This window comes from Salvelinus sp. IW2-2015, linkage group LG15 (assembly GCF_002910315.2).
Source record: "Salvelinus sp. IW2-2015 linkage group LG15, ASM291031v2, whole genome shotgun sequence".
Classification (NCBI taxonomy): Eukaryota; Metazoa; Chordata; class Actinopteri; order Salmoniformes; family Salmonidae; genus Salvelinus; species Salvelinus sp. IW2-2015.
In genome coordinates, this window is record NC_036855.1 from 62,449,565 (window position 1) to 62,474,142 (window position 24,578).

Consider the following 24,578-nt stretch of genomic DNA (forward strand, 5'->3'; position numbering starts at 1 on the left):
AGGTCCATTAGTATCCAGTAGTATGGGATGATGGCTTCCCTACCAAGAGCACTAAACATTTCTAGACAGCAGGTCAGTAAAAGGGCTTTTTTTGCCCTTTGAAGGAACAGGTGTTGTATTTTGGGAACACTGATAAGCTAAGTAGCCAATCGGCAAGTGCATCATTTCTTATTTTCTCTTTAAATTTATTTAAACATGATACACAGATCACACCCAGGGGGTGGCCTGGGTATGATGCGGGGGGGGGTCCGGATGTGATCTTAGGTAACGGGGGCGCAGATTGGTGGAGCTTGGGTCGACGGTTGGCTGCCGCTGCGCGAGGTGGGCTGCGGTCGGGTCCCATGCGCGATTCCGGTATCATGGGGGAGGGATCGGGTCGAGGTTTTTTGAGGGGCGTTATCAGGGGGCAGAGGGGCTCCCACGAGGGGAGGTGATTGCAGGAGGAGAGGGCTCCAGAGAGGAGGGGTGGACTGTTGGAGAAGGGCTCCAGAGGAGGAGGTGACTGTAGGTGGGGGGAAGCTCCCAGAGGGAGGTGCTTCAGGCCAGGAGGAGAGGGCTCCAGAGGGGAGGTGACTTCAGGAGGAGAGTGCTCCAGAGGGGAGGTGACTGTTGGAGAAGGCTCCAGAGGGGAGTTGACTGTAGGTGGGGGGAGCTCCAGAGGGGAGTTGGCTTCAGGAGGAGAGGGCTCAAGGGGGGAGATGACTGCAGGAGGAGAGGTCTCCAGAAGGGAGATGACTGCAGGAGGAGAGGGCTCCAGAGGGGAGGTGGCTTCAGGAGGAGAGGGCTCCAGAGGGGTGGTGACTGCAGGAAGAGCGGGCTCCAAAGGGGAGATTTTTGTAGACTGCAGTTGGAGAGTGCTCCAGAGGGGAGGTGGCTGTAGACTGCAGGAGGAGAGGGCTCCAGAGGGGAGGTGGCTTCAGGAGGAGATGGCTCCAGAGGGGATATGACCACTGTCCTCGGCTGGCAAACTGCAGGACATTAGGACAACCACTGAAACAGAATCCTTTGCACCAACATTGGTTATGGTCATCCGATCAAGATGAACACATCACATCTTGATCAAGATTTGTCACTTCTACACTTGCATAAAATGTGTCTCTTATCATCCACTGTGTCCACATTGTGACCAGATTTTAGAGGGCGGCTAATGATTATTTAATGGTTTGACTTGCCAGTTCCGTCTACACTTCTTAGATATGCAAGACACCAAATGCTGCCTGACAACCTCCATGTGTCTACACCGGTCTACAAATGTGGGCACAATCAGGATAATAATGCATGTTTAGCACCAGGTATGAATGGGCTAGAGACGTTGACAAAAGGGTTCAGCCATAGAGAAATGATAGATGCCTCCAGTGGTCATAAAGCATGCATAGCGCCATTGAGGGCTTCACCGTTGATGAAGTCACAGATATCCTATACTGACCAGATTCTAATGGCCGCACTAAATGTCCCCCCCCCCAATCCTGAAATTGCATTTTGGGTCCCAACCTAGCTTTATCATGGAATGTGATAACAAAAGGAGGCCATTTATTTATTATTTCACCGTTATTTACCAGGTAAGTTGACTGAGAACACGTTCTCGATGCAGCAACGACCTGGGCGAATAGTTTACAGGGAAGGAGGGGGATGAAATGTGCCAATTGAAACTGGGATATTAAGGTGACCGTGATGGTTGAGGGCCAGATTGGGAATTTAGCCAGGACACCGGGGTTAACACCCCTACTCTTACGATAAAGTGCCATGGATCTTTAATGACTCAGAGAGTCAGGACACCCTTAACGTCCATCCGAAAGACGGCACCCTACCACAGAGCAGTGTCCCAATCACTCCCTGGGGCATTGGGATCTTTTTTGTTTGACCAGAGGAAAGAGTGCCTCCTACTGGCCCTCCAACACCACTTCCAGCAGCATCTGGTCTCCCATCCAAGGACTGACCAGGACCAACCCTGCTTAGCTTCAGAAGCAAGCCAGCAGTGGTATGCAGGGTGGTATGCTGCTGGCGTAGGCATGCAGACGGTGTGCTTCAGGACCATGCAGACGGTGTGCTTCAGGACCATGCAGACGGTGTGCTTCAGGACCATGCAGACGCCTCCGAGCGTCGGGTAGGCTGTTTGGAGTGTTTATCCGACTGGATAATAAAAAATGTTTAAATGATAAACGTCCCCCCCGCTTTTAAAACCAAAGTTGCACCCCTGCACATAGGGGTTGTTTTGACGTGTCAGAGGTGGAACTGCATTAGAGCTATAAAATCCACAAGTGGCTCCCAGCATTATACCAAAAGCAGACATTGTCATTGGCTGCACAGAGTTACATTAACAGAAATCCTTTGTTCACAAGTTTGCACTCTGGAAAGTGAGATGTAACCTACACCTCAGGATGAGGTATATAGACTTATTTTTTTTATTATTGACTATATGTTTGTTTTACTCCATGTGTAACTATGTGTTGTTGTATGTGTCGAACTGCTTTGCTTTATCTTGGCCAGGTCGCAATTGTAAATGAGAACGTGTTCTCAATTTGCCTACCTGGTTAAATAAAGGTTAAATAAAATAAAATAAATAAAAAATGACAGAAATCATTATTTAGTTTAATGATTTTTAAGTTCAGGCATTAACGCCAAATGGTTAAGGTAAGGGTTAATGTTTGGGATAGGCTTAAAACAAAAAAATCTCAAAAACAACTTTCTATTGCTGGATTTGAACATGCATCTTTTGAAATCAGTGGCAGATGCTTACACCCATCCACAACACTCAGCAAAACTGAAACGTACTTGAAGGTAACAGCGCTCACTGTTGCCCCTAGTGGCCGGTTTCCGTCATCTCCTGACATCTGCAGACATGGATGGACGTCGAATAATGACTTGAATCTCGGCCAAAGTGTTTTTTTCTTAAAGTTGCCAGGATGTCACGTGTCCTACTTATATCACTACACTCATACAACCTAAGCATTGTGAAGCTTCTATTCGATCAGGTAAGCCACACATCGCAAATGACCTACAAACAAAAACGCCTTGCTTGGTGAGCGGGAAAAAATGAAAAACCCGCCACCACCTGGAGAACAGATTTTTGGCCCAGTTTTCCCTGTTGCTTCACCTCTTGCTCGCTGACATAGTCAACTGGGTGGGACTTCCAACTTCATTGGCTGATCCTTCCTTGTAACCCTGTTGGAGTCAAGCCCAACCGGGTCATCAGGAGGGATCAGCCAATCATAAAGAAGAAAATTGACTACTTCAGAATGGAGATTGCTTCAATGTCACTGCCTATGCTGTCACAGATGCTATCATGGCACAGATACAAAGATGAGTCCTCTAGCTATCTCTATGGATGCAGCACAGATAGTTGATATGCTATTCATTATTAACCGTTATTTCACCAGATCACCTGGGTGAGAGGTTGAGGGAAGAGGTGGGGGTTMAATGAATCCATAAGAAGGTGGGGATAATTAGCTGACAATGGTATTATGATCAGTTAGGTTGGTAATGTAGCCAGGATACAGGCTACACACATGTATTGTCATATAACCCTAGTCTGGTTTTGTACCTTCAACAATATTCTGGTTTATGTATACTGGAAATGTGAGGCATTTTATTTTGAGATGCTTTAATACATCCTTGATGGTCAATGTCAACTGATGTAAACTGCTGCAAGAGAGAGAGGAGAAAGAAAATGTACCATAGACACAGTAATTAATCCACAACATGCATTCTAGGTCTTTCTCTCCATATCCACTTATACAGAAGTGGTAACGAATTATGTTGACGATTGTGCCGCACTAGTAAACTAGACAGCAAATAGAACGCATGGCACTACGCATCTACACAGAACTGCATAGGTCTTTGAGTTATGTAGATACTAACCAGGAAATACACTTGAAATACACAATGTGTATTATATGTATTGTAATGAGAATTAAAAGGTGGAAACATTTACACTGAGCCTTTCATGTAAAATACTTGTCTAACGGCGTTATTCCTCTTTCCTTATTAAAAACTCAAATAAAAAGGATTCCAATCCTGAGACATGTCCTTGCCTTTTTAAACCAGTAGAGGGCAGCGCTAGACCAGTCAAACAGATCACAGGACGTCATTTTTTTCTCCTCTTTTCTTGTTTCAGACAGTCATGAACTGTTCTTTGACAGGGATATAATTGTTCACATTGAACAGACGAAGAATAACTTTTGCTGCCATGTCTACAAAATCAGTTGTGGACAAGTAGAGGAGTGAAATGATTGTATGAAGTTCGGTAAATCATGTGACATTCCTCCAACTGCTAATTATGAAATGCAAGAAAAGTCCTAATGTAGATTGCGCTGTTGAATGTTTTTCTATTTCTTTTTTGCACTTCTTTCCCAATAAAGATAACATACTGTCATCCTGTTTGTACTTTTCAAGATGTTGGTACTCTAATAGTGTCTGAAATGGTCATTCATGTTTTGTTCTTCCAATCCGACTGTTGGATACGTCTGCCTTTTTGTATTCATTTATTTTTGACATAAGTCACTCAATTTCATCATTAACGGAATAACACTTTTGATCAAAGAAGTTGCATTGATACACTGTATATATATATMTTTTTACAGCCACTGATTTCCCTGTATCATAGCTGAAAAAATGGTGTGGGGTTTTGACCTAAAAATATAGTTCAGAGAGCCATCCTCCACTTCTGATCTTCACGAGGGTGAGTACACAGAGGGCTTTCTGCTGGTTTGGTTTTTGCTTCTCACAAGTTCCAAAGCAGAATCTGGTCACAGCGTTGTCTCTTTACACTGGAATAACACATATGTAGACTATACAGATGTTAAAGCATGACTTTAATGATGGACCTGAGGATACAATGAACACCATAATGTTGCAACGATACCTACTGTAGCATTTTAACTTGAGCCATAGTGTCACAAACACCATGAGGGAAAAGGACATACTGTATGATAAATAACATATCTTCAGTTCTCTGAAAAACAATGCTGAAACTCACCAGGTTGTCCTCAGAGTCTGAGCTGGAGACAGAACTGTCCTCAGTGGTTGCCTGATGGAACATTAATCAGCAATCTGAAAACTTCAGCATTCATGGCTTAGCAGTCACATGATAGTATACATGTAACAATGCTGTAAATTCAGGTGTGCATTGATGGAATAATTATTTGAAGCCGCTGTAGCATTATTATTGTTTATTATCCATGATGTGTGTTAGTGGAGTCAGCAAGAGCACTTTGCTTCAAAGAGTCAACATTGTTTAGTTTGGCCAGTACCCCTATCATCTTCCACCACTATAAATAATGCATTTAGGACTACAATTAAAATGAACTATCCAACATGCAGCTTACAAAAAGCAAGCGCCTTCAAATTATTTTTATTTTCAATATATAAATTAGAGGCTAACCGAGTTGGGTATTGTGTGCAAACCTGAATTATCATGAGCACCTTGTATTTTGTGAATTTACCAGTTATTAAATAAAACACAAAATAAATCAAACAAGCTTATATAGTTTGTATTCATTTTTGTACATTGTACCATAACTCAAGAAAGGCTGTTGATAGCTAAGCTACAGTAAATCCAGCAAGGTCAGGAGGAAGGCTACAACGGTCAGTAACATAGAGGTCATGTTCTGAAGCAATGGCAGAAGATAGGAAAGTTGAATCCATCTAATTTTTCCAGGAATGCAGAGAGCGGCTTTCAAAGGGAACCATTATACAACCGTAACATTATGAATCCTCATTTTAGCCGGTCAGGTCAGTCATGATTTCAACATATCCAGGTCAATTACTTGATAAGCATATCCAGTAAATAAGTAAGTAAATCCAGCTAATTATCATACAGGATGTCCAGCTAATACCCAATTAGTACATACACATCATTATYTGCTCACACACTGTAGCTTGTCCAGCAAATAACCATTTGGTGATAAAATCAATGTTAGAATTTCCCCCGAATCACAAAATCAGCACCTTGATTCAGGGAGAGCGGGGGCGTGTTCACATAGGCATGTGGGGCAGGGTTAAAAGTCATAAGATTGGCAGTCATTGGCTGAGGGGAGTGTCAGTGTCAGCTTTTGGGCCCCACCTGCTCCCGCCTCTCTGGCTCTCTGTCCAGGATGGGGCTAAGGCCTCGGACCCCTGTGTACGGCCGGTGGGAAACCCCATTCATGGCTGAAAGGCCCCCACTGTCTATTGGGCAGATGTAGTCCGCCAAGTCATCCGGCCTCCTCTTCCMCAGGTGACTGAAGTGGGTGAAACCAAGCTTCTTGGGCTGAAATAATACAGGAAGACAAGAGCTTAAGCTAGGGGTCTCTATACACAGTATGTACATTGAACAATAACTACTGTGGATTATTTCTAAAACGCAATATAAGAACATTAGGCAGATGTCATTACATGTACACAGTATTCACAGCACATTATAGGGTAATCACAGGCCCTCTTCCATGGACACACAGCAGTCGTACCCGGACTTTGGCGGCGGTAGTGAGGGGTGCATGGCCGGTGGCGTTGGCATACTCCCGTTTCTCCAGAGAGGCCTGCGTCCCCACCAGGGCAGTGAAGGCGGTGGCCAGGTGTCGGCGGAGCAGGGTCTTCTGAGGGGGGATGTTCAGCAGCATGGCCAGGGTCTCAGAGCTGAACCGCAGCTCCAGAATCTAAAGTACAGGGGTAGAGGAGAGGGCTGGAGCTCACTCAGGTAGGAACACAACCATTTTTAAGTGCTGCATCCCGATTCTCCTGTCTTCTTCCAAAGTGTGTTCCTGCAGATGACAGGGGGTGTGCAGCTGCACACTTCAGAAAAGTTTGGGGAATTGGGACGCATGCATGTTCTGAGGTGCAGTCCACTCACAATGAGACCTCCATGGACCCCACTGCCCCGTAGGTTGGGTGCATACTCAGCCAGGTCCACTGCCCGAAGCCACTCCATCACACGATGGTTGGACCATTGGATCACCTCTGAGGGAGAGGGGTTCCTCTGACCAGGGAGAGAGAGAAATGAGAGTTCCTCCACTGAGCAGTAAAATCTTATCATTAAACAAATATTAACTAATTTCTCATCCATCACTAACTTTTCCTCTCATCCATCTTTTGCTTCTCCCCTCATTTCCCTCCTCAGGGTCCCTACCCTCTCACCTCCTCTCCAGGCCTGCGTCGGAGGCAGTGGGGGTTGAACTTGTTGACGTGGAGGACGTGGATAGCACACTTTATACTGAGGTGATGGAGCCGACTGGTCACCTTCAGGAAAAGCAGGTCATTCTGGGAAACAGTTTAGGTAGTGTAGTTCAGTTGGAAAGCTAGGGCGTATTCACTGTATGGGAACCATTTTATACTAATTGTATATTAAATGGTGATATCAAATGTGAGCATTTACACTCAACATTTATTGTACGATTCACTTAAAAAAGACATCTCATTGTTTAGCTTTACCACGGTGAGATACTGGAGCATCCTGCCGTCCACTCGCCCCTCGTGGAAATGGTCCTTGTACTGAGGAAGGCCTATGTCATCCAACCATCCTGCATGTGACCAAGCAGAGCTAACGATTTTAACTTCCTTTTAAACAAGGAACATTTTCCAGCAAAATATCCTACAGACAATGCAGTTGACTCATTGTGCACATAAAATACCACACTTCTGGCAATGTCTGAATATAGTAGATTTTAAAAGTACAGCTTAAGTCGTAGACGTACGTGTAACCCAGATGTGGTCCAGTTCAGAGGACTTTTCCATGGCTTTAGTATTGAACCCCCTTAGAGCCAGCTGTAGTTTCTTCCTGTGTAGCGGYTGTTTGATACCCATTTCCTGTGGACACAGAAACATTTACATTAAAATAAAGTTCCCAAACACATGCAAGGTTTTACTGTGGTTTCCCAAAACCAATCAATGACTATGTTTATAAGTTCAGAACAACATGAACCTGATTCCTGCAGTGTTACATGTTCTCCAGAGAGTATTATGACAACGCAGTGTCCATATCGAATCCTGCTGAGACTGAAAAGTTCTGAGTGACTGACAACCTAATTGTGACCCTGAGGCTGTCCTAATATAGACACCATACAAGCAACCATTTTGTATGTTTTTAAGTTCATCAGAGTAGCAACTCTCTCTCCCTCAATGACCTTCTCAAAGTCCTGTGGCCTTGCGGACAGGAGCGTCTGTCCGTTGTCGACCCACTGCCGGGTCAGGTTGACGTACTGGCCCAGACCATAGTCCTCCAGCCAACCACACACCTGCTCTCTGGTCCACTGGCTGAATGGAGTGTTCATATCCCTGATAGACAGAATGAGAGAAGTTAGATTAAGAATGCTTGAGAGAGAGAGAACACTGAAGCAAAACAAGGTTCTGTCTACATATATTCAATCCAGCAACCTTTTGGTTACTGGCCCAACGCTCCTACACGCCACGCTACCTGCCACTAGCCATGATTGGCTGAGAGAATGGTTGGGCTGGACATGCTGAGATGATTTCAGATTGTTCTGCCATGTTGCACTCTTCTGTCTATTACATAAGCTGCTAAATAGGTGTAGGTAATCCTTTCTAAAGTGGCTTTTTTGAAAGATATCACAAAAAACTGCATAAGTGTTGCTAAGGCTCTCCACTTTCTGAGTTTTGAAATCAGTGGAATGCCTGGTGGAAGCAGAGTATGATAGCTAAGGGGAAGGCGTTTGATTGCAAATGCAGAGGGAGTCAAAAAGAAAACACGGAAGGCTGTTGAATAAAAACACGTGTCTGGATTACATTTTCAAACTAAGGGCAACCATGGCATTTGTGACAAAGAGGGAGAAGCATTCATCCATGTATACGGGTTAGAGAGTCTAGCAAGCTACATTTTCAGATATTATACATTTCTAATTTTGTTAGAAKGTCGTTTTCATTGCACGTTAAAGTGTACTGTTAGCTAGCTAGCTAACATTAGCTGGCTGGCTAGCTAACATTGTGTGTATAATCTGTGTAGTACTGTTTTCATATTTCTGAGCTATTTACATTGCTAGTTATAGACTAGCTAACATTGAACTTAGCTAATTTGTTAGCTTTAGCTACCTGTAGATTCATGCAGGATAGCAATGTTAAGAGTTGGGATTATGGTTCATTGATTAGCTAGCTACATGTCTAAACAAAAGACTCCATCCACTATGCAAGTAACCATTTCACTCTACTGTTTACACCTAACAAGCTAGAAACTAAGCAAAATCATTGTTTAGAAAGTTGCTTTTAATTCCCTGGTTTTCTAGATTTATATATATTAAATGCATGAGTTTATTGGTGTTAAAAGGCACCAGTTATGCTATTTTTATTTAATGTAAAAAACACAATTTCAAATTGTTCTACATAAGACCAAATAGAGGCGGTTGGTCACATATTGGGCACACTTTATTTGTATAGATGGTCATACTATCAACAAGCCATCTGTTGATAAGCAACTCTTTGCTYAGGTTACGGTTAGGTGTAGAATAAGTGTTAGGGTAGGGGTTAAGGTTAGTAGAAATGTTACTACATTGTTAATTCATGCCATAATCTGTTGGGGAATTAGGTGGTGTCAAGGAGTTATCCKCCAAATCCAGTCTTACCGAACAGTGCTGCCAGACTCAGGGGTCCGGGTCAGCCTTGGCCCCGCTGTGGCACGCAGCCCCCCTCTCCTAAACTGGTTTGGTTCCAGGTCCTCCCCCTGCAGACCCCCTGACTGGGTCCGCCTGATCCTGGAGGAGAGGACTGTATTTGATTTCATAGACATACTGTACATAATATTCAAGACTTGGGTGTCATTCACACCCCTAAGCTTGCCATTTTAGGTGAGGTATATGCTCAATTTACTGTATATATTTTAATTTAAAAATATATATACCACTCACTTTCCCCAGAGCTTTCTGATACTGTTATTGTTCTTCAAGTGTTCTGGTGAGCCAATAGTTCGTTGACCCGACTCCGCCCCTGAAGACTGGGGTGAAAGGTCAGAGGATGAGGTGTCGTCCATTTTCTCCGTCTTTCCTGTAAGAAGGGGGGAAAGATCAACAAAAATTCTTTATTTTCTAGTTGTGTATCTATCATTGAAACATTTAAAATCTGAAGTTTACATCTGGGCGAAGGTTCTGGTTAAATGTGAAAATGTGCAATGCAAGAATAAAAGCAATCAACTGGTTCAAAAAATTCATTTCTTTCAAGGACAGCAAAACAAATAGCTGATGTTATCTTGGTGAAAAAAAGTTTCATACAGGCGGAGAACCTTCAAAAAGACTTGAATCTTAATGACAGAATTATGTTTATTGCCAATAGCCTGTGAAGAGAACTAGCACAAACATGTTAATTAACTCATAGCTAGTGCCATGGACACATATCCCTGAAATATAAGAAACATYGATGTATTGGAAATTCCAAGTTGTATGCTGTCATCTTACACAGAGCACACATTCACCCCAACAGACATTTTCCCAGTCCCCAGGTCCAGAACAAATTAAAGGAAATGTACAGCATTATACCATGAGCCATGAATGCATTACTCCCTTCCATCTTATGAGCACAAGTGAACAGCAAACCTGGTTAAATATATTTTTATAAAGCAACATCTCACGGCACAACTTCTCTCCCCCATGTGACCTACTTGTGCACGTACAGACATGTATGTAACTGATAGATGCACATGCACGCATTGAAAAGCATTAACATGATGTGTATGTCAATTGTAAAGTATTTCGTCTGTAATGTATTTTTCGATATGTGTCGAACCCCAGTAAGACTCACTGATAGGCGCTAGGGGATTGGTAGAGCTTTGCTTTCTCATGTTTGTATTGGAGGCCTTTGGCTCTAACCGACCACCCAAAAGGAGTGAGAGCACATAGAAAGGGGTTCCAGCTGCTGGGCCTGTGCCTGTTTATGTGCACAGCACAAAATCCCACCACTGCAACCATAATATGGCACTAGTTGCAGCTGGGAGGCCAATATAGATTAATTTTGTGGGAGGATCATATACTCATGGACTTGATTCCTGCCACTCCAAAGCCCAGGGTGGAGTTGAGGTGAGTGTGGTCCGTGAGAGAGGGTGGGGTTGTGTGGACCTTGGTGATTTAGAAAGAGAAGGTGGAATTGGGGTAAGCGTGGTCTGTGAGAGAGAGGATGGGGTTGGGTTCAGTGTGGTCGACCAGAAAGAGGGTGGGGTTCTGAACATGGTATATGTCAGGCAGTCAGGAATATCCCTGAAAACCTTTGCTCCGGCTGAGGCCTCACCGCTATTAGCTTTGATCAAAGTGACACTATCCACTGATCAGAGTCCTGTGCCCTGTCTCAAAGGGAGGACCAGGTCTTGGTCTGATCAGCTATCTGGGGCTTTGTGCTCTGTGGTGTAGAAGGGGCCAGAACTAAGCACARATGGTTTCTCAGAGCAGGTCTGTCCACCATGCAACATATGATAGTGAAACCTACAGTATATTCTGAGGTGAAGGTGTCTGAAGCACTAACAGACAGTGTGTGTGTGGTGGGGAGGGATTAATGCTTCTTTAGGCTTACTTGAGTCTCCATCCTCACTCCCCTCTGGAGACCTCTGGCTCTGTGTCTCACTGCACTCTCCCTCTCCATTATGCTCTGGGAAGGCGGCCTTCACCGGCAGGGTCTGGCACCGGTTATCTACAGGCCCATTCTGGAGAACAAACAGACAAATGAAACAATTAGACCAATAGAAAATGTTTTATTTTACTTTTGATTAATTCATTTATTTTCTATAAAATTGATTGACAAGACACAAAACAATCATGTGGTCAGAAGTGTGACCCAAACACAAAGAGAACAGTAATGGTTAGATATGAAAGTGAAGAGTTTTGTTCACAGTAATAATACCTCAGTAGACACTTCAGCCTCTACAGGAATCACCACTACATGCTAGAGGTAGGAAAGGTGAAGAACAGGGAGTTAGTGCTGTGACACAGATTGGGGAGAAAAGTGTAATGCCCTTTCTAGACAGATTTTCTCACTCTGGGCAGTAAATGGTGTCAAGTGAAAATGTCCCCACTACCTTCGATGAAGATCCATTCTGTAGGTTGTCCATACTGCTTGATAAAAGTCGGGGATGTGTCCTGATAAAAATGCATTATCATCTGATTATTCAATTCACAATGATTTATATTGGTTAGTGCAGCCCCATAGATCTCTTAAAGAAGTCCCATAAAAGGTGTTCCATTCCCAGAGTCTCACCAGAGTTCTCTTTCCTTCTGGGCTGGCAGGTGGGACACGAGCTGGGGGGATGAACTGCTGAAGGACATCTGGACCAGAGGAGAGACGGAGATGAGGGCAGGGAACGAGGAATATGATGGGAGCGCCATAACCTCTAGTTCAACAGTCAGAAGACTTGTGAAAATGAGGCTTCTGAACCATATAGGCCAGGATCAAAACATGTTTTAATCCAAAGACACTTTCTACCTTCATATTGTGCTGATACTGAAAACTGGAGTAATTGTCAGTGTATGCTTGGGGCTGAGAGAACTATTTTTTTTCCCCTATCTGAACATTCCCCTTCCTCTGACCCACCTCAGTCTTTTTGTTCTCAGGGAGTACACTGGGAGGAACTGTCCTCATCACCACTCCATGCTCCCGTTCCTCACTGCTGCTCGATGGAGTACTCTCATTGGATATTGAGAGGATAGTGGGTGGAGCTATCAGAGAAAGAGTGTCATAATGAAAATGTTCTGCTTTCTCTAGTTCATTATACATTTGAATGTAAGGAATGTTTTACCCTTTTGGTGGCTTTTCATTAAAACAATCAATAACTAGAGTAGTACAATGTATGGTAGGGGAGATTGTTACCTTGTCTTGGGGTCACAACATCTCTGAATTGTCTGCACTGGACTAAGAGCAGTGTGAGCTCCTCAATACGCCGGTCCTGTAACAGGGAGATGAATCCATACAGTACCTTGCAAAAGTATCTTCACATTTTGTGATACGTGGGATTAAAATTAATTTAAATTGTCAATCTACACGAAACACTAAATGCCAAAGTGGAAGAAAAAAAATTATAAGTAAAACATTGTTGTGTAAGTGTTCAGCTCCCCGAGTCGAAACATATTAGAAACACCTTCTGCATTGATTACAGCTGTGAGTTTTGGGTAAATCTAACAGCTTTGCAAAACTGGATTGGGACATATTTGTCCATTATTTTGCAATAACCATTGTCACTTCCTGTTGAACACGAAACGAGGGAGAGCTCAGTTGTGTTGTTTTGAAAGTGTATTGGAAAGTTTTAGTAGCTAGCTAACATTTTAGTTTGGATCTCACGACGCAGTTGGCATCAGTTGCTGGGACTGCTAGTCTCTGTCCAGTGATCCTGCCAACTAAGGCCGGGTCTGAAGATCTATTTACCTAGCTGCCTATCAAGCAAGCAGGGTATTCTTGAGGGCTTGAATGTAGTCCGCGACGCGGTTAGCCATTGTAGGCTGGGACAGAGGATTTCCCGGGTTTGTGGCTGTCTAGATCCCTGCTGTTTGTCATGTTCAATCTTCCCTGTGACCTGCCTTGTTTGGAACTGTGAGGAGTAACAGCGTAGCCTACGTTGGTAGCTACCATGACAAAGACCAAAGCCTATGTGAGCACCGTTTGAGGACAGTGGTGTCCATCACACATGAAGGATCTTTTAAAACAAACGAGTTCTAAAATCAGTCGTTGAAACAAGAAAACTGGGTTGTGTTTTGTCAAATTCTGGTGGATTCAACTAATAAAATAATGGTCAACCGGTCCAGGACCTGAAGACCAGGTTTCAGTTCTCCCAGGGTCAGCTCGATGAGTTGAAACAGGAAAACGGCAAGATGAAAGCAGTCTGTAGGTCCTTGAGAGAGGACATCAGTTCGGTGTGTGAATCCATGATAACAATGGATAAATCAATATATCAAGGCGGAACTACATGGTTGTGGACAGAATTGCAGAATCTCCACGAGACCGGGCGGAGCCTGAGGACAGTGAGGGAAATGATCTGAGAAATTGAAGATGGACCAGATTGAGGTAGAGCGCGCCCACGGGACTGAAACACCCACTACCGGCCTAGGTCGATAGTGGTCAAGTTCCTAAGGTTCAAGAACAAGGTAGCTGTTCTGGAAAGAGCCAAGAACTTGAGGAACATACAGCTGAAGTCAGACGTTTACATACACTTTAGATTAAAGGCATTAAAACTCGTTTTTCAACCACTCCACAAATTTCTTGTTAAACTATCGTTTTGTGCATGACAAGTATTTTTCCAACAATTGTTTACAGGCAGATTATCTCACTGTATCACAATTCCAGTGGGTCAGAAGTTTACATACACTAAGTTGACTGTGCCTTTAAACAGCTTTGGAAATTCCCGAAAATTATGTCATGCTTTAGAAGCTTCTGATAGGCTAAATGATGTCATTTGAGTCAATTGGAGGTGTACCTGAGGATGTATTTCAAGGCCTACCTTCAAACTCAGTGCCTCTGCTTGACATCATGGGAAATTCAAAGAAAATCAGCCAAGACCTCAAATAAATGTAGACCTCCATTGGTTCATCCTTGAGAGCAATTGCCAAATGCCTGAAGGTACCTCGTTCATCTGTACAAGCAATAGTACACAATATAAACACCATGGGACCACGTAGCCATCATACGCCTCAGGAAGGAGACGCGTTCTGTCTCCTAGGTTGAACATATTTGGTGCGAAAAGTGCAAATCAATCCCAGAACAACAAAGGACCTTGTGATGATGCTGGAGGAAACGGGTACAAAAGTATCTATATCCACAGTAAAACATGTCCTATAAAATCGACAACCTGAAAGGCGCTCAACAAGGAATAAGCTACTGCTCCAAAACCACCATAAAAAGCCAGACTACGGTTTGCAACTGCTATGGGGACAAAGATTGTACTTTTTGTAGAAATGTCCTCTGGTCTGATGAAACAAAAATATAACTGTTTGGCCATATGACCATCGTTATGTTTGGAGGAAAAAGGGGAGGCTTGCAAGCCGAAGAACACTATCCCAACCCTGAAGCACTGGGTGGCAGCATCATGTTGTGGGTGTGCTTTGCTGCAGGAGGGACTGGTGCACTTCACATAATCGATGGCATCATGAGGAAGGGAAAATTATGTGGATATATTGAAGCAACATCAAGACATCAGTCTCAGGGAAGTTACGCTTGGTCGCAAATGGGGTCTTCCAAATGGACAATGACTCCAAGCATATTACCAAAGTTTGTGGCAAAAAGGGTTACTGACACCAATTCAAGGTATTGGAGTGACCATTCACAAAGCCTGACCTCAATCCTATAGAAGATTTGTGGACAGAACTGAAAAAGCGTGTGCAAGCAAGGAGGCCTACAAACCTGACTCAGTTACACCAGCTCTGTCAGGAGGAATGGGCCAAAATTCACCAACTTATTGTGGGAAGCTTGTGGAAGGCTACCTGAAACGTTTGACTCAGTTAAGCAATGTTAAAGCAATGCACCAATTAATAATTGACTGTATGTAAACTTCTGACCCACTTGGAATGTGATGAAAGAAATAGAAGCTGAAATAAAATCTCTAATATTATTCTGACATTTCACAGTGATAAAATAAAGTGGTGATCCTAACTGACCTAAAACAGGGATTTTTTACTAGGATTAAATGTCAGGAATTGTGAAAAACTGAGTTTAAATGTATTTGGCTAAGGTGTTTGTAAACTTCAACTGTATATATCTTCCTCCACAGGGACTATCCTGAAGCTGTGCGCCAGAAGAGGAAAAAAAACTTATCCCAGCCATGAAAGCTGCCAGAGCACTTGGAGACGTTGCTTACATCCACTATGACAGGCTCATTGTCCACTTTCCCTCCCAGAAGCCTGGAAGGGATGAGAGAGCCAAGCCTATGGGTTCGTAGCTTCAACTCTGCAGCACACACACCTCAATTTATTAATGGCTGCTGAATGTATATTTTTCTCTTGCTTAGATAATTAATTTGATGATAGCGCAGTAGCATACAAGGAAAAAACATATATAGAAGAGACAAATGCTCATGGGGGATATGTTGCTGTTATACAGTGCCTTTCAAAAAGTATTCAGACCCCTTGACTTTCACATTTTGTGACGTTACATCCTTATTCTTAAACGGATTAAATTGTTTCAATCTACACACACACACACAATACCCATAATGACAAAGCAAAAACAGGTAAAAAAAATAAAAATCACATTTACATAAGTATTTAGGCCTTCAAAACTGTTGGGGCTGGGGGGGGCGAATTGGAAAAACTGGAAATATGCGCACATTTTCAAACGGCCTTTTAATCAATTTCTGATCTTACAATATGCATATGGTTAATAGTATTGGATAGAAAAGAGTCTCAAGGTTTCTAAAAACGTTTTAATTTTTTCTCTGAGTGGAACACAAGTCCTTTGGCAGCACTTTCCCCGGACCAGGAAGTAAAATGCAAGATGTTTTATGCTCGCTTCAACACTCTGCCTAACATGTCATGCCACTTATGACCCGGAACACACTTGTACGCCTTCCTCTGGGTGTCAAGAGTACGTCAGAGGAGAATCCATGCGTTTATCTTGTTCTGGCGTGAAATAAGACCTATTTCTTTGACATGACCGTCAATTTCAGGAAGTCAGAAGCCTGCGACTTGGGAGAGATCATGTTTTGTTTTGCCTGCCGTTTCGGATGTGAACTATCTCTCAGCTCGGATTTGATTTGATAAATGAGACGCATGTCATCGTAATGTATGTTTTTCAATATAGTTTAATCAGATTATTTGAATTTTTTCGGGAGTTTTGCCGTGGTACCGTAATGTTTCTTTTGTTTCGTTGGAGAGTTCCGTGCCACTCGACGAGTACCCATGCTAAATGAAGATGGAAAGTTGCCATTCTGAAGGATTGAACGACTCTTTTGGACTAAGGACAACTTGATCAACATTCTGATGAAAGATCAGCCAAAGTAAGACCAAATTTATAATGTTATTTCATATCTGTCGTTGCATGTCAACTGGTCGCGCGCGCCCAAGTGTGTCTTCTGGCGTGGGCTATGCTAATTTAGCGCTACTTTAGTTTTTCGATGTAAACATTTAATAAATCGGAAATAGTTGTCTGGAATCACAAGAATCTGTTTTTAAATTGCTGCACAGTATGTATTTCTCAGAAATGTTTTATGAGGAGTAATTAGGTATTTGATGTTGGTGTCTGTAAATGTTATGCTGCTTTCTGATTGCAGCTGAAATGTAAATTATGATTTTATACCATAAATATACACATTTTTCAAAAAAAAAAATGCTAATAACATAAATATGTTATCAGACTGTGATCTTATGAAGTTGTTTCTTGGTTAGTGCTATATATATCTTCATTTGGTCGAATTAGTGATAGCTAGTGACGGAGTAAAACCTGATGCAGTTAGAAAAGTGCTCTCTTTTGCTGACGTGGTTAGCTAATAGATTTACATATTTTGTCTTCCCTGTAAAACATTTTACAAATCGAACATGGTGGTTAGATTCACAAGATGTCTGCCTTTCATATGCTGTATTGGACTTGTTAATGTGTAAAAGTTAATATTTTAAAAAAAGGTTTTTTTGAATTTGCCGCTCTGCCTTTTCAGTGGAATGTGGGAGGAGTGGGGCTAGCGGCACTCCCAGCCCCAACAGGTTATTACTTCAGGTATTTGTCGAAGCACCTTTGACAGCGATTATAGCATTGACTGTTCTTGGGTATTCACGCTACAAGCTTGGCACATCTTTGTATGTAGATCCTCTCAAGCGCTGTCAGGTTGGATGGGGAGCGTCGCTTCACAGCTATTTTCAGGTCTCTCTAGAGATGTTCGATCTGGTTCAAGTCTGCACTCTTTTGGGTAACTCCAAGCAGGCGGTTGTGCCTTTTACTAAGAAGTGGATTCCTTCTGGCCACTCTACCGCCTGATTGGTGGAGTGCTGCAGAGATGGGAGAACCTTCCAGAAGGACAACCATCTCCACAGAGGAACTGTGATGCTCGGTCAGAGTGATCATCGGGATCTTGGTCACCTGCCTGACAAAGGCCCTTCTCCCCCAATTGCTCAGTTTGGTCGGGTGGCCAGCTCTAGGAAGAGTCTTGGTGGTTCCAAACTTCTTCCATTTAGGGACCTTCAATGCTGCAGAAATGTTTTGGTACCCTTCCCCAGATTTGTGCCTTGACACAATCCTGTCTCGGAGCTCTAGAGACAATTCCGTTGACCTCATTGCTTGTTTTTTGCTCTGACATGACAACTGTGGAACGTTATATAGACAGGTGTGCCTTTCCAAATCATGTCCAATCAAGTGAATTTACCACAGGTGGAKTCCAATCAAGTTGAAGAAACATCAAGGATGATCAATGGAAACAGGATATACCTGAGCTCAATTTCGAGTCTCATACCAAAGGGTCTGAATACGGTGTAACTGTTAATTTTTGTAAAAATGTCRAAAAACCTGTTTTTTGCTTTGTCATTATGGGGTATTGTGTATAGATTTGAGTAAAACATTGAGGGATCTGAATGGAGCAAAGTACAGAGAMATCCTTGATGAAAACCTGCTTCAGAGAACTCAGGACCTCAGATTGGGGTAAAAGAGACATTAAAGCTAAAAGAGACATTCAATGTCGGATTGGTTATTGTTACCCAGCTACCAATCACTGCCCTTTATGAGGCTTTTGATAAGCTCTGTGGTCTTTGTAGTGGAATCTGTGCTTGAAACTCAACACTTGACTGTGGGACCTTAAAATGTTGTATGGGGGACAGTTAGTCATTCAAAACTCCAGTCAACCCCTATTATTTCAGGGTTAGGTAATTTATGTGATTTGTTAGGCCATATTTTACTCCTGAACTAATTTAGGCTTATCTAAACAAAAAGGGGCTGAATACTTATGCAACAGTCTTAGTTAAGTAAAAAAAAAAAAAAAAATTGATTATTTTCTCTAGATAGACATTGCTCCTAGTGGCCGGGACTTTAATGCAGGCAAACTTAAAATCAGTTTTATCAAATTGTCACGTGCAAAAAATTTAAATAAATCCTTGACCACCTTTACTCCACACAGAGATGCATAKAAAGCTCTCCCCCGCCCTCCATTTGGCAAATCTGACCATAATTCTATCCTTCTGATTACAAGCAAAAACAAAAGCAGGAAGTACCAGTGACTCGCTCAATACGGAAGTGGTCAGATGACGCGGATGCTAGACTACAGGACTGTTTTGCTAGCACAGACTGGAATGTGTTCCGAGATTCATCCAATGGCATTGACAAACACACTACCTCAGTCATCGGCTTCATCAATAAGTGCATCGATGATGTCGTCCCCAGTGACTGTACGTACATATCCCAACTAGAAGCCATGGATTACAGGCAACATCCGCATCGAGCTAAAGGCTAGAGCTGCTGCTTTCAAGGACTAATCCATACGCTTATAAGAAATCCCGCTATGCCCTCAGAGAACCATCAAACAAGCAAAGCATTAACACCCTCTTAAGTTTGAATCCTACTACACCGGCTCTGACGCTCGTCGGATGTGGCAGGGCTTAAACTATTACGGACTACAAAAAGGAAACCCAAACGCGAGCTGCCCAGTGACACGAGCCTAACAGACGAGCTGCATGCCTTTTATGCTCGCTTCGAGGTAAGCAACACTGAAGCCTGCACAAGAGCACCAGCTGTTCTGGATGGCTATGTGATAATGCTCTCCGTAGCCTATGGAAACAAAACCTTTAAAAACAGGTCAATATTCACATAGCAGCTGGGCCAGATGGATTACCAGGACGTGTACTCAAAGCATGCGTGCACCAACTGTCAAGTSTCTTCACTGACATTTTTCAACCTCTCCCTGACTGAGTCTCTAATAGATTTCAAGTAGACCGCCATAGTCCCTGTGCCCAAGGAAGTGAAGGTAACCTGCCTAAATGATTACCACCCCGTGGCACTCACATCGGTAGCCATGAAATGCTTTGACAGGTTGGTCATGCTCACATCAACAGCATCCTCCCGGACACCCTAGACCCACTCCAATTTGCATCATATGTTGGGGCAATCTCAATCGCACTCCACACTGTCCTTTCTCCCGTGAACAAAAGGAACACCTATGTGAGAATGCTGTTCATTGACTACAGCTCAGTGTTCAACACCATAGTGTCCACAAAGCTAAGGACTCTGGGACTAAACACCTCCCTCTACAACTGGATCCTGGACTTCCTGACAGGTCACCCCAGGTGGTAAGAGTAGGCAACAACACGTCTGCCACGCTGATCCTTAACACTAGGGCCCCACAGGGGTGTGTACTTAGTCCCCTCCTGTATTCCCTGTTCACCCACGACTGTGTGGCCAAACACGACTCCAACACCATCATTAAGTTTGCTGATGACAACAGTGGTAGGCCTGATCACCAACAAGATGGCCTATAGGGAGCTGGTCAGAGAACTGGCAGTGCCAGGACATCAACTGCTCCCTCAATGTGAGCAAGACTAAGGAGCTGATGGTGGACTACAGGAAAGGGCATGCTGAACAGGCCTCCATTAACATCAACAGGGCTGTAATGGAGCGAGTTGAGAGTTAAGTTCCTTGGTGTCCACATTACCAACAAACTGTCATGGTCCAAACATACCAAGACAGTCGTGAAGAGGGCACAACAAACCTATTCCCCCTCAGGAGACTGAAAAGATTTCGCATGGGTCCCCAGATCCTAAACAGGTTCTACAGCTGCACCAGAGTGCATCCTGACTGGTTGCATCACCGCCTGGTATAGCAACTGCTCGGTAAGGCGCTATAGATGGTAATGCGAACGGCCCAGTACATGGGGCCAAGCTTCCTGCCATCCAGGACCTATATAAATAGGCGGTCTCCGAGGAAAGCCCATAAAATTGTCAGAGACGCCAGTCTCCTAAGTTAAAGACTGTTTTCTCTGCTATCGTACGGCAAGCTGTACCGGAGCGCCAAGTCTAGGACCAAAAGGCTCCTCAACAGCTTCTACCTCCAAGCCATTAGACTGCTTTACAATTCATAAAAATCGCCAACGGACAATTTACATTGAACCCCCCCCCCCTTGTACACTGATGCTACTCGCTGTTTGTTTGTTACCTATGCATAGTCACTTCGCCTCCACCTACATGTACAGATTACCTCAACTAGCCTGTACCCTGAATCGGTACCCCCGCTATATAGCCTCATTATTGTTATTGTGTTACTTTTTATTTTAGCCTACTTGGTAAATATTTTCTTCTGCTTGATCTGCACTGTTGGTTAAGGGCTTGTAAGTAAGCATTCCACTGTAAAGTCCTCACTTGTTTTCGGCGCATGTGGCAAATAAAGTTTGATTTGATCCATTTTAATCCCACTTTAAACACAAAATGTGAAATAATCCAAGTGGTCTGAATACTTTAGCAAGGCACTGTAAATGGTTTTCTCCATACACTTTTAACATAAGAGTTGAGAAGTGTGGAGTGTGACATGGGAACAGCTGGAAATCAGAGTAGTGGTAACAGAGTGCGTGTGTGTGTTTTGAAGTGGTGCCAGTACCCTGGTCTAGTTTCTCTTAATGGACCAAACTCCAAAATTAGGTCGGGCATATTCAGGACTCATTAATTGTGGCTTTGCCTAAAATGGATGGCTGTGGAGAGAGCGAGCGAGCATGAGGCACATTTGTTTCAAGAGCCAAGATTCCACCCGTGCATGCAACTGTAAGAGTACAAAAGCCCTACTGTGCCATTAATGCCTGTGGGTGGTGCTACTGATGAGCGGATACATACACCATCGGCTTTCCAACAGCCCCTGCCATCCAAACAGTAATGATGGTTGTGCTGTGTATGCCAACACCGCTTAACGTAGACAATGGTACTCAACTATATACAAAGCAATGGGATCACACTGTTCAATGTTGTATTTTGTGATGTATGCCAAATTACATCTCACTACTGGACCAAGAGAGAAAAACATACATTTATCGTAACTTTTGACAGCCGCCTACTCACCTTTTCATCATTGGCAACCAGCAGTGTCTCCATCCCCGTCTTTAACCTTTGGAGCTCCTGGTCTGTAGAAAGGAGTCATACTGCAGTTGCCAGCATGTATGCAGTACCATAATATSACAATGTATTTGCAATCTTTCATTTAGGCATATGTAAAATAGATGGCGCAGAACCTTTCTCAGATGGAAAAGGTCTCATCTAGCCAGGGAAAGTCAACAGTATGAGCTAGAGGTCCATACAATAAAGTAGAAATGAAGCAGAGAAAGTTGACAGGCAGCCATGTGCAATGGAAAAGACATCTTCTGAAAATGAAACTTACTCAACTACAGTATACCACTAGTAGCAAGAGCACAATGCCATATCAAGGTTATGGTACTGGACACCAGTTGGCTGACATTAACAGATCAAGAGTTCCTTCCCAGTGGAAATTCTGTATTCTGATCAGTGATTCAATATACTCAGTTGAAGAAATGTGAGCTCATTAAAATGTTGCCAGACAGAGGAAGCCAAGGTCCATTCCTGGGTTTGATTTTCTTGGAGCCCCACAACAGGGTATGCACGACAGTGTGAAAGGAGTGCATTTAGAGAAGGGATAAGATGGTGAGGTTGAAAGAAATGTGTTAAAGTTGTTAAATAGTGTTAAGGCTTACGCTTGTTGTTGAGCCTTCTCCTGTACATATCCTCTAACAGTGGAAATTATGCAATGTGGAGAGAGAGAACCATTGTTAGACACCACTCACATGCAGGCACACCTTTTGCTACCACTGTTGCAGCATGTTATTGATCCATGGCTGACAAAAACCTGTTGACTAGTCACCAAGAAAGGACTCATTGCGCCTTCATTACAGAATAAACCCTGTATTAAAGTTACGCAGTTTGGAAGAAGCGTTTGTTTGGGTGCTTACCTCTCTCTGAGGTCTCAGTGGACAGTGGTCTGGCCAGGAGCTGTGTGTGCAGGCTGTCTATCTCAGCATTCTTACTGAGCAGGAGCTGCTGGAGGTCTGATAGCTCTGCCTGTGTGATTGAGGGGGGGGGGGAAATCAGGAGCATGCATAAGCTAAAACACACTTATGCTCTCAGAAAGACAACATACTGACACAGTTTAAGTCAACACATTCATAACATAATCCTCATACAACTGTTGGAGACTAAGTCAAATCAATGTTTATTGGTGGCGTAAACTGTTTAGCAGATGTTATAGCAGGTACAGCAAAATGCTTATAAATACACACTCAAGCTGATATTTACATGATTTGTCTGGTTCATCTTTCCAGAGCAGGCTATATGTTTATATAGGGCAGACTGAAGTTCATAGTAACGCAACCACAACCAACATGACCATATATAGCCTGATAATAGTCAAAAATGTGTTAGACTAGCAGTGATTAAAGTTAAAATACATATGAACAAAAAGGAGATTCATGTCTGTCCTGAGTGAAAGTAAAAAGTACCTCAATGAAGAAGTTCAGGAAAAGGTGAAATTGAGGGGTGGAGAGTGCAGGGGAGTGAAAGAGTGAGCAAAAGAGAGCCAGGTAGAGAGCCTGCGAGGTATGGCAATGGGGTGTGTTAACCAAGGCATTGTTAACCGCCAAGAGAAACCACCAAGGGACTGTGCTACCATTTAAATCTATTTCTACAAAGAAAATGGTCAGCAGATTTGTAAAGAAAATAAGCTTTTGTGAATGACTTTTGTGTCTGTATGACTCATCTAACTGGGCAGAAAAGCAGATTGGACAGAGTTTAGGAAAACTGCAGTTAGCAGAGGAATCTGGGCACTASTAATACAGTCTAGACATAACAGGAGAGGAGGTAGGCTAACGTATGTTTGTTATACCTTTGTTGCTTTGAGTCTCCTCTCATACTGGGACTTCTGGTCTTCAAGATGGTCTACTTTCTCCTTGAGAAGTCTGAGCTCTTGAAGTATGACCTGGGGACATTGATAAGAGGATATACAACTTGTAAATGTCATTGTCACAAATGTACATCAACAGATAATGGATTGTTTTAATAGTCTGGAGACTGTCAATTAGTCCATGAGTTATATCTGCTAACTATACTCACAATGAAATGCCTCTTAAAAATGATGCAGTACTGTGCATGGATCAACCCCCTTATCTACACACTAAATGGGATTGCATTGGGTCTCATGAACTATGCAAGTTTGGTGGTGAGGGGTTCCTTAGTGCAAGCACAGATCTAAATGTCAGAGCCTTGGGATCATACCATACACAGTGATGGACAACTACATGCTTAGGATCAAAGGTCATGCAGACATTCTCTGCCTACACTCTCTCTTCCACAGCAGCACTGCTCCTCAGAAGTACTGGAGCTATTCTCCACGCCTGAAAATGGGATCACGTCAGGAGGCTCCTCCAGCCCACTGTCGTGTACCTCCTCTGGGCTACCATCACAGGCAAGCCCCTGGTCTGGGTTTTGGGCATCCGTGGACCCAGTGTCGCAGGCCTTCTGTAGGCTGCTGTCAGCCTGGCCTGTTTTCTCCCGGATCCTGCAATTGATCTCCTGCTGAAACCTACACATCTGCTCCTGCAGCTCACTAATCAAGTTTACGACACTCTGACACACAAAGGGAAGAGAGAAATAAGGAAAATTAAAATAAACAAACACAGAATTAGAGGAAGAATGAAAAAAGGGAAGGACTGTGTGTGGAGTTCCTCAACGATATACTAA

The 24,578-nt window shown here is 43.3% G+C and overlaps 1 protein-coding gene and 1 pseudogene across 8 annotated transcripts in view; both read right to left on the minus strand.

Annotated features, from left to right (window-relative positions):
- Positions 1 to 2,083, minus strand: part of LOC139028877 (uncharacterized) — a 52,203-nt pseudogene extending 50,120 nt beyond the window's left edge.
- Positions 2,084 to 4,792: 2,709 nt separating this feature from the next.
- LOC111974292 (liprin-beta-2-like) overlaps positions 4,793 to 24,578 on the minus strand; it is a 41,455-nt gene continuing 21,669 nt past the window's right edge. For 3 of the 8 annotated variants that reach the window (XM_024001978.2, XM_024001982.2, XM_024001984.2), the window contains 20 exons: positions 24,177 to 24,464; positions 23,725 to 23,817; positions 22,796 to 22,904; positions 22,541 to 22,573; positions 21,894 to 21,955; positions 12,766 to 12,841; positions 12,490 to 12,614; positions 12,157 to 12,224; positions 11,978 to 12,038; positions 11,803 to 11,844; positions 11,476 to 11,605; positions 9,828 to 9,963; positions 9,546 to 9,674; positions 8,097 to 8,247; positions 7,668 to 7,779; positions 7,405 to 7,493; positions 7,111 to 7,233; positions 6,827 to 6,952; positions 6,444 to 6,632; positions 4,793 to 6,247 (listed from right to left, as the gene is read on the minus strand). In XM_024001978.2, coding sequence (XP_023857746.1) covers positions 6,044 to 6,247; positions 6,444 to 6,632; positions 6,827 to 6,952; positions 7,111 to 7,233; positions 7,405 to 7,493; positions 7,668 to 7,779; positions 8,097 to 8,247; positions 9,546 to 9,674; positions 9,828 to 9,963; positions 11,476 to 11,605; positions 11,803 to 11,844; positions 11,978 to 12,038; positions 12,157 to 12,224; positions 12,490 to 12,614; positions 12,766 to 12,841; positions 21,894 to 21,955; positions 22,541 to 22,573; positions 22,796 to 22,904; positions 23,725 to 23,817; positions 24,177 to 24,464 — 2,346 coding nt within the window. In that variant the 3' untranslated portion in view covers positions 4,793 to 6,043. The remainder of the gene's footprint in view (positions 6,248 to 6,443; positions 6,633 to 6,826; positions 6,953 to 7,110; positions 7,234 to 7,404; positions 7,494 to 7,667; positions 7,780 to 8,096; positions 8,248 to 9,545; positions 9,675 to 9,827; positions 9,964 to 11,475; positions 11,606 to 11,802; positions 11,845 to 11,977; positions 12,039 to 12,156; positions 12,225 to 12,489; positions 12,615 to 12,765; positions 12,842 to 21,893; positions 21,956 to 22,540; positions 22,574 to 22,795; positions 22,905 to 23,724; positions 23,818 to 24,176; positions 24,465 to 24,578) is intronic. The other 5 variants (XM_024001981.2, XM_024001983.2, XM_024001979.2 and 2 more) reach the window with 5 other exon arrangements.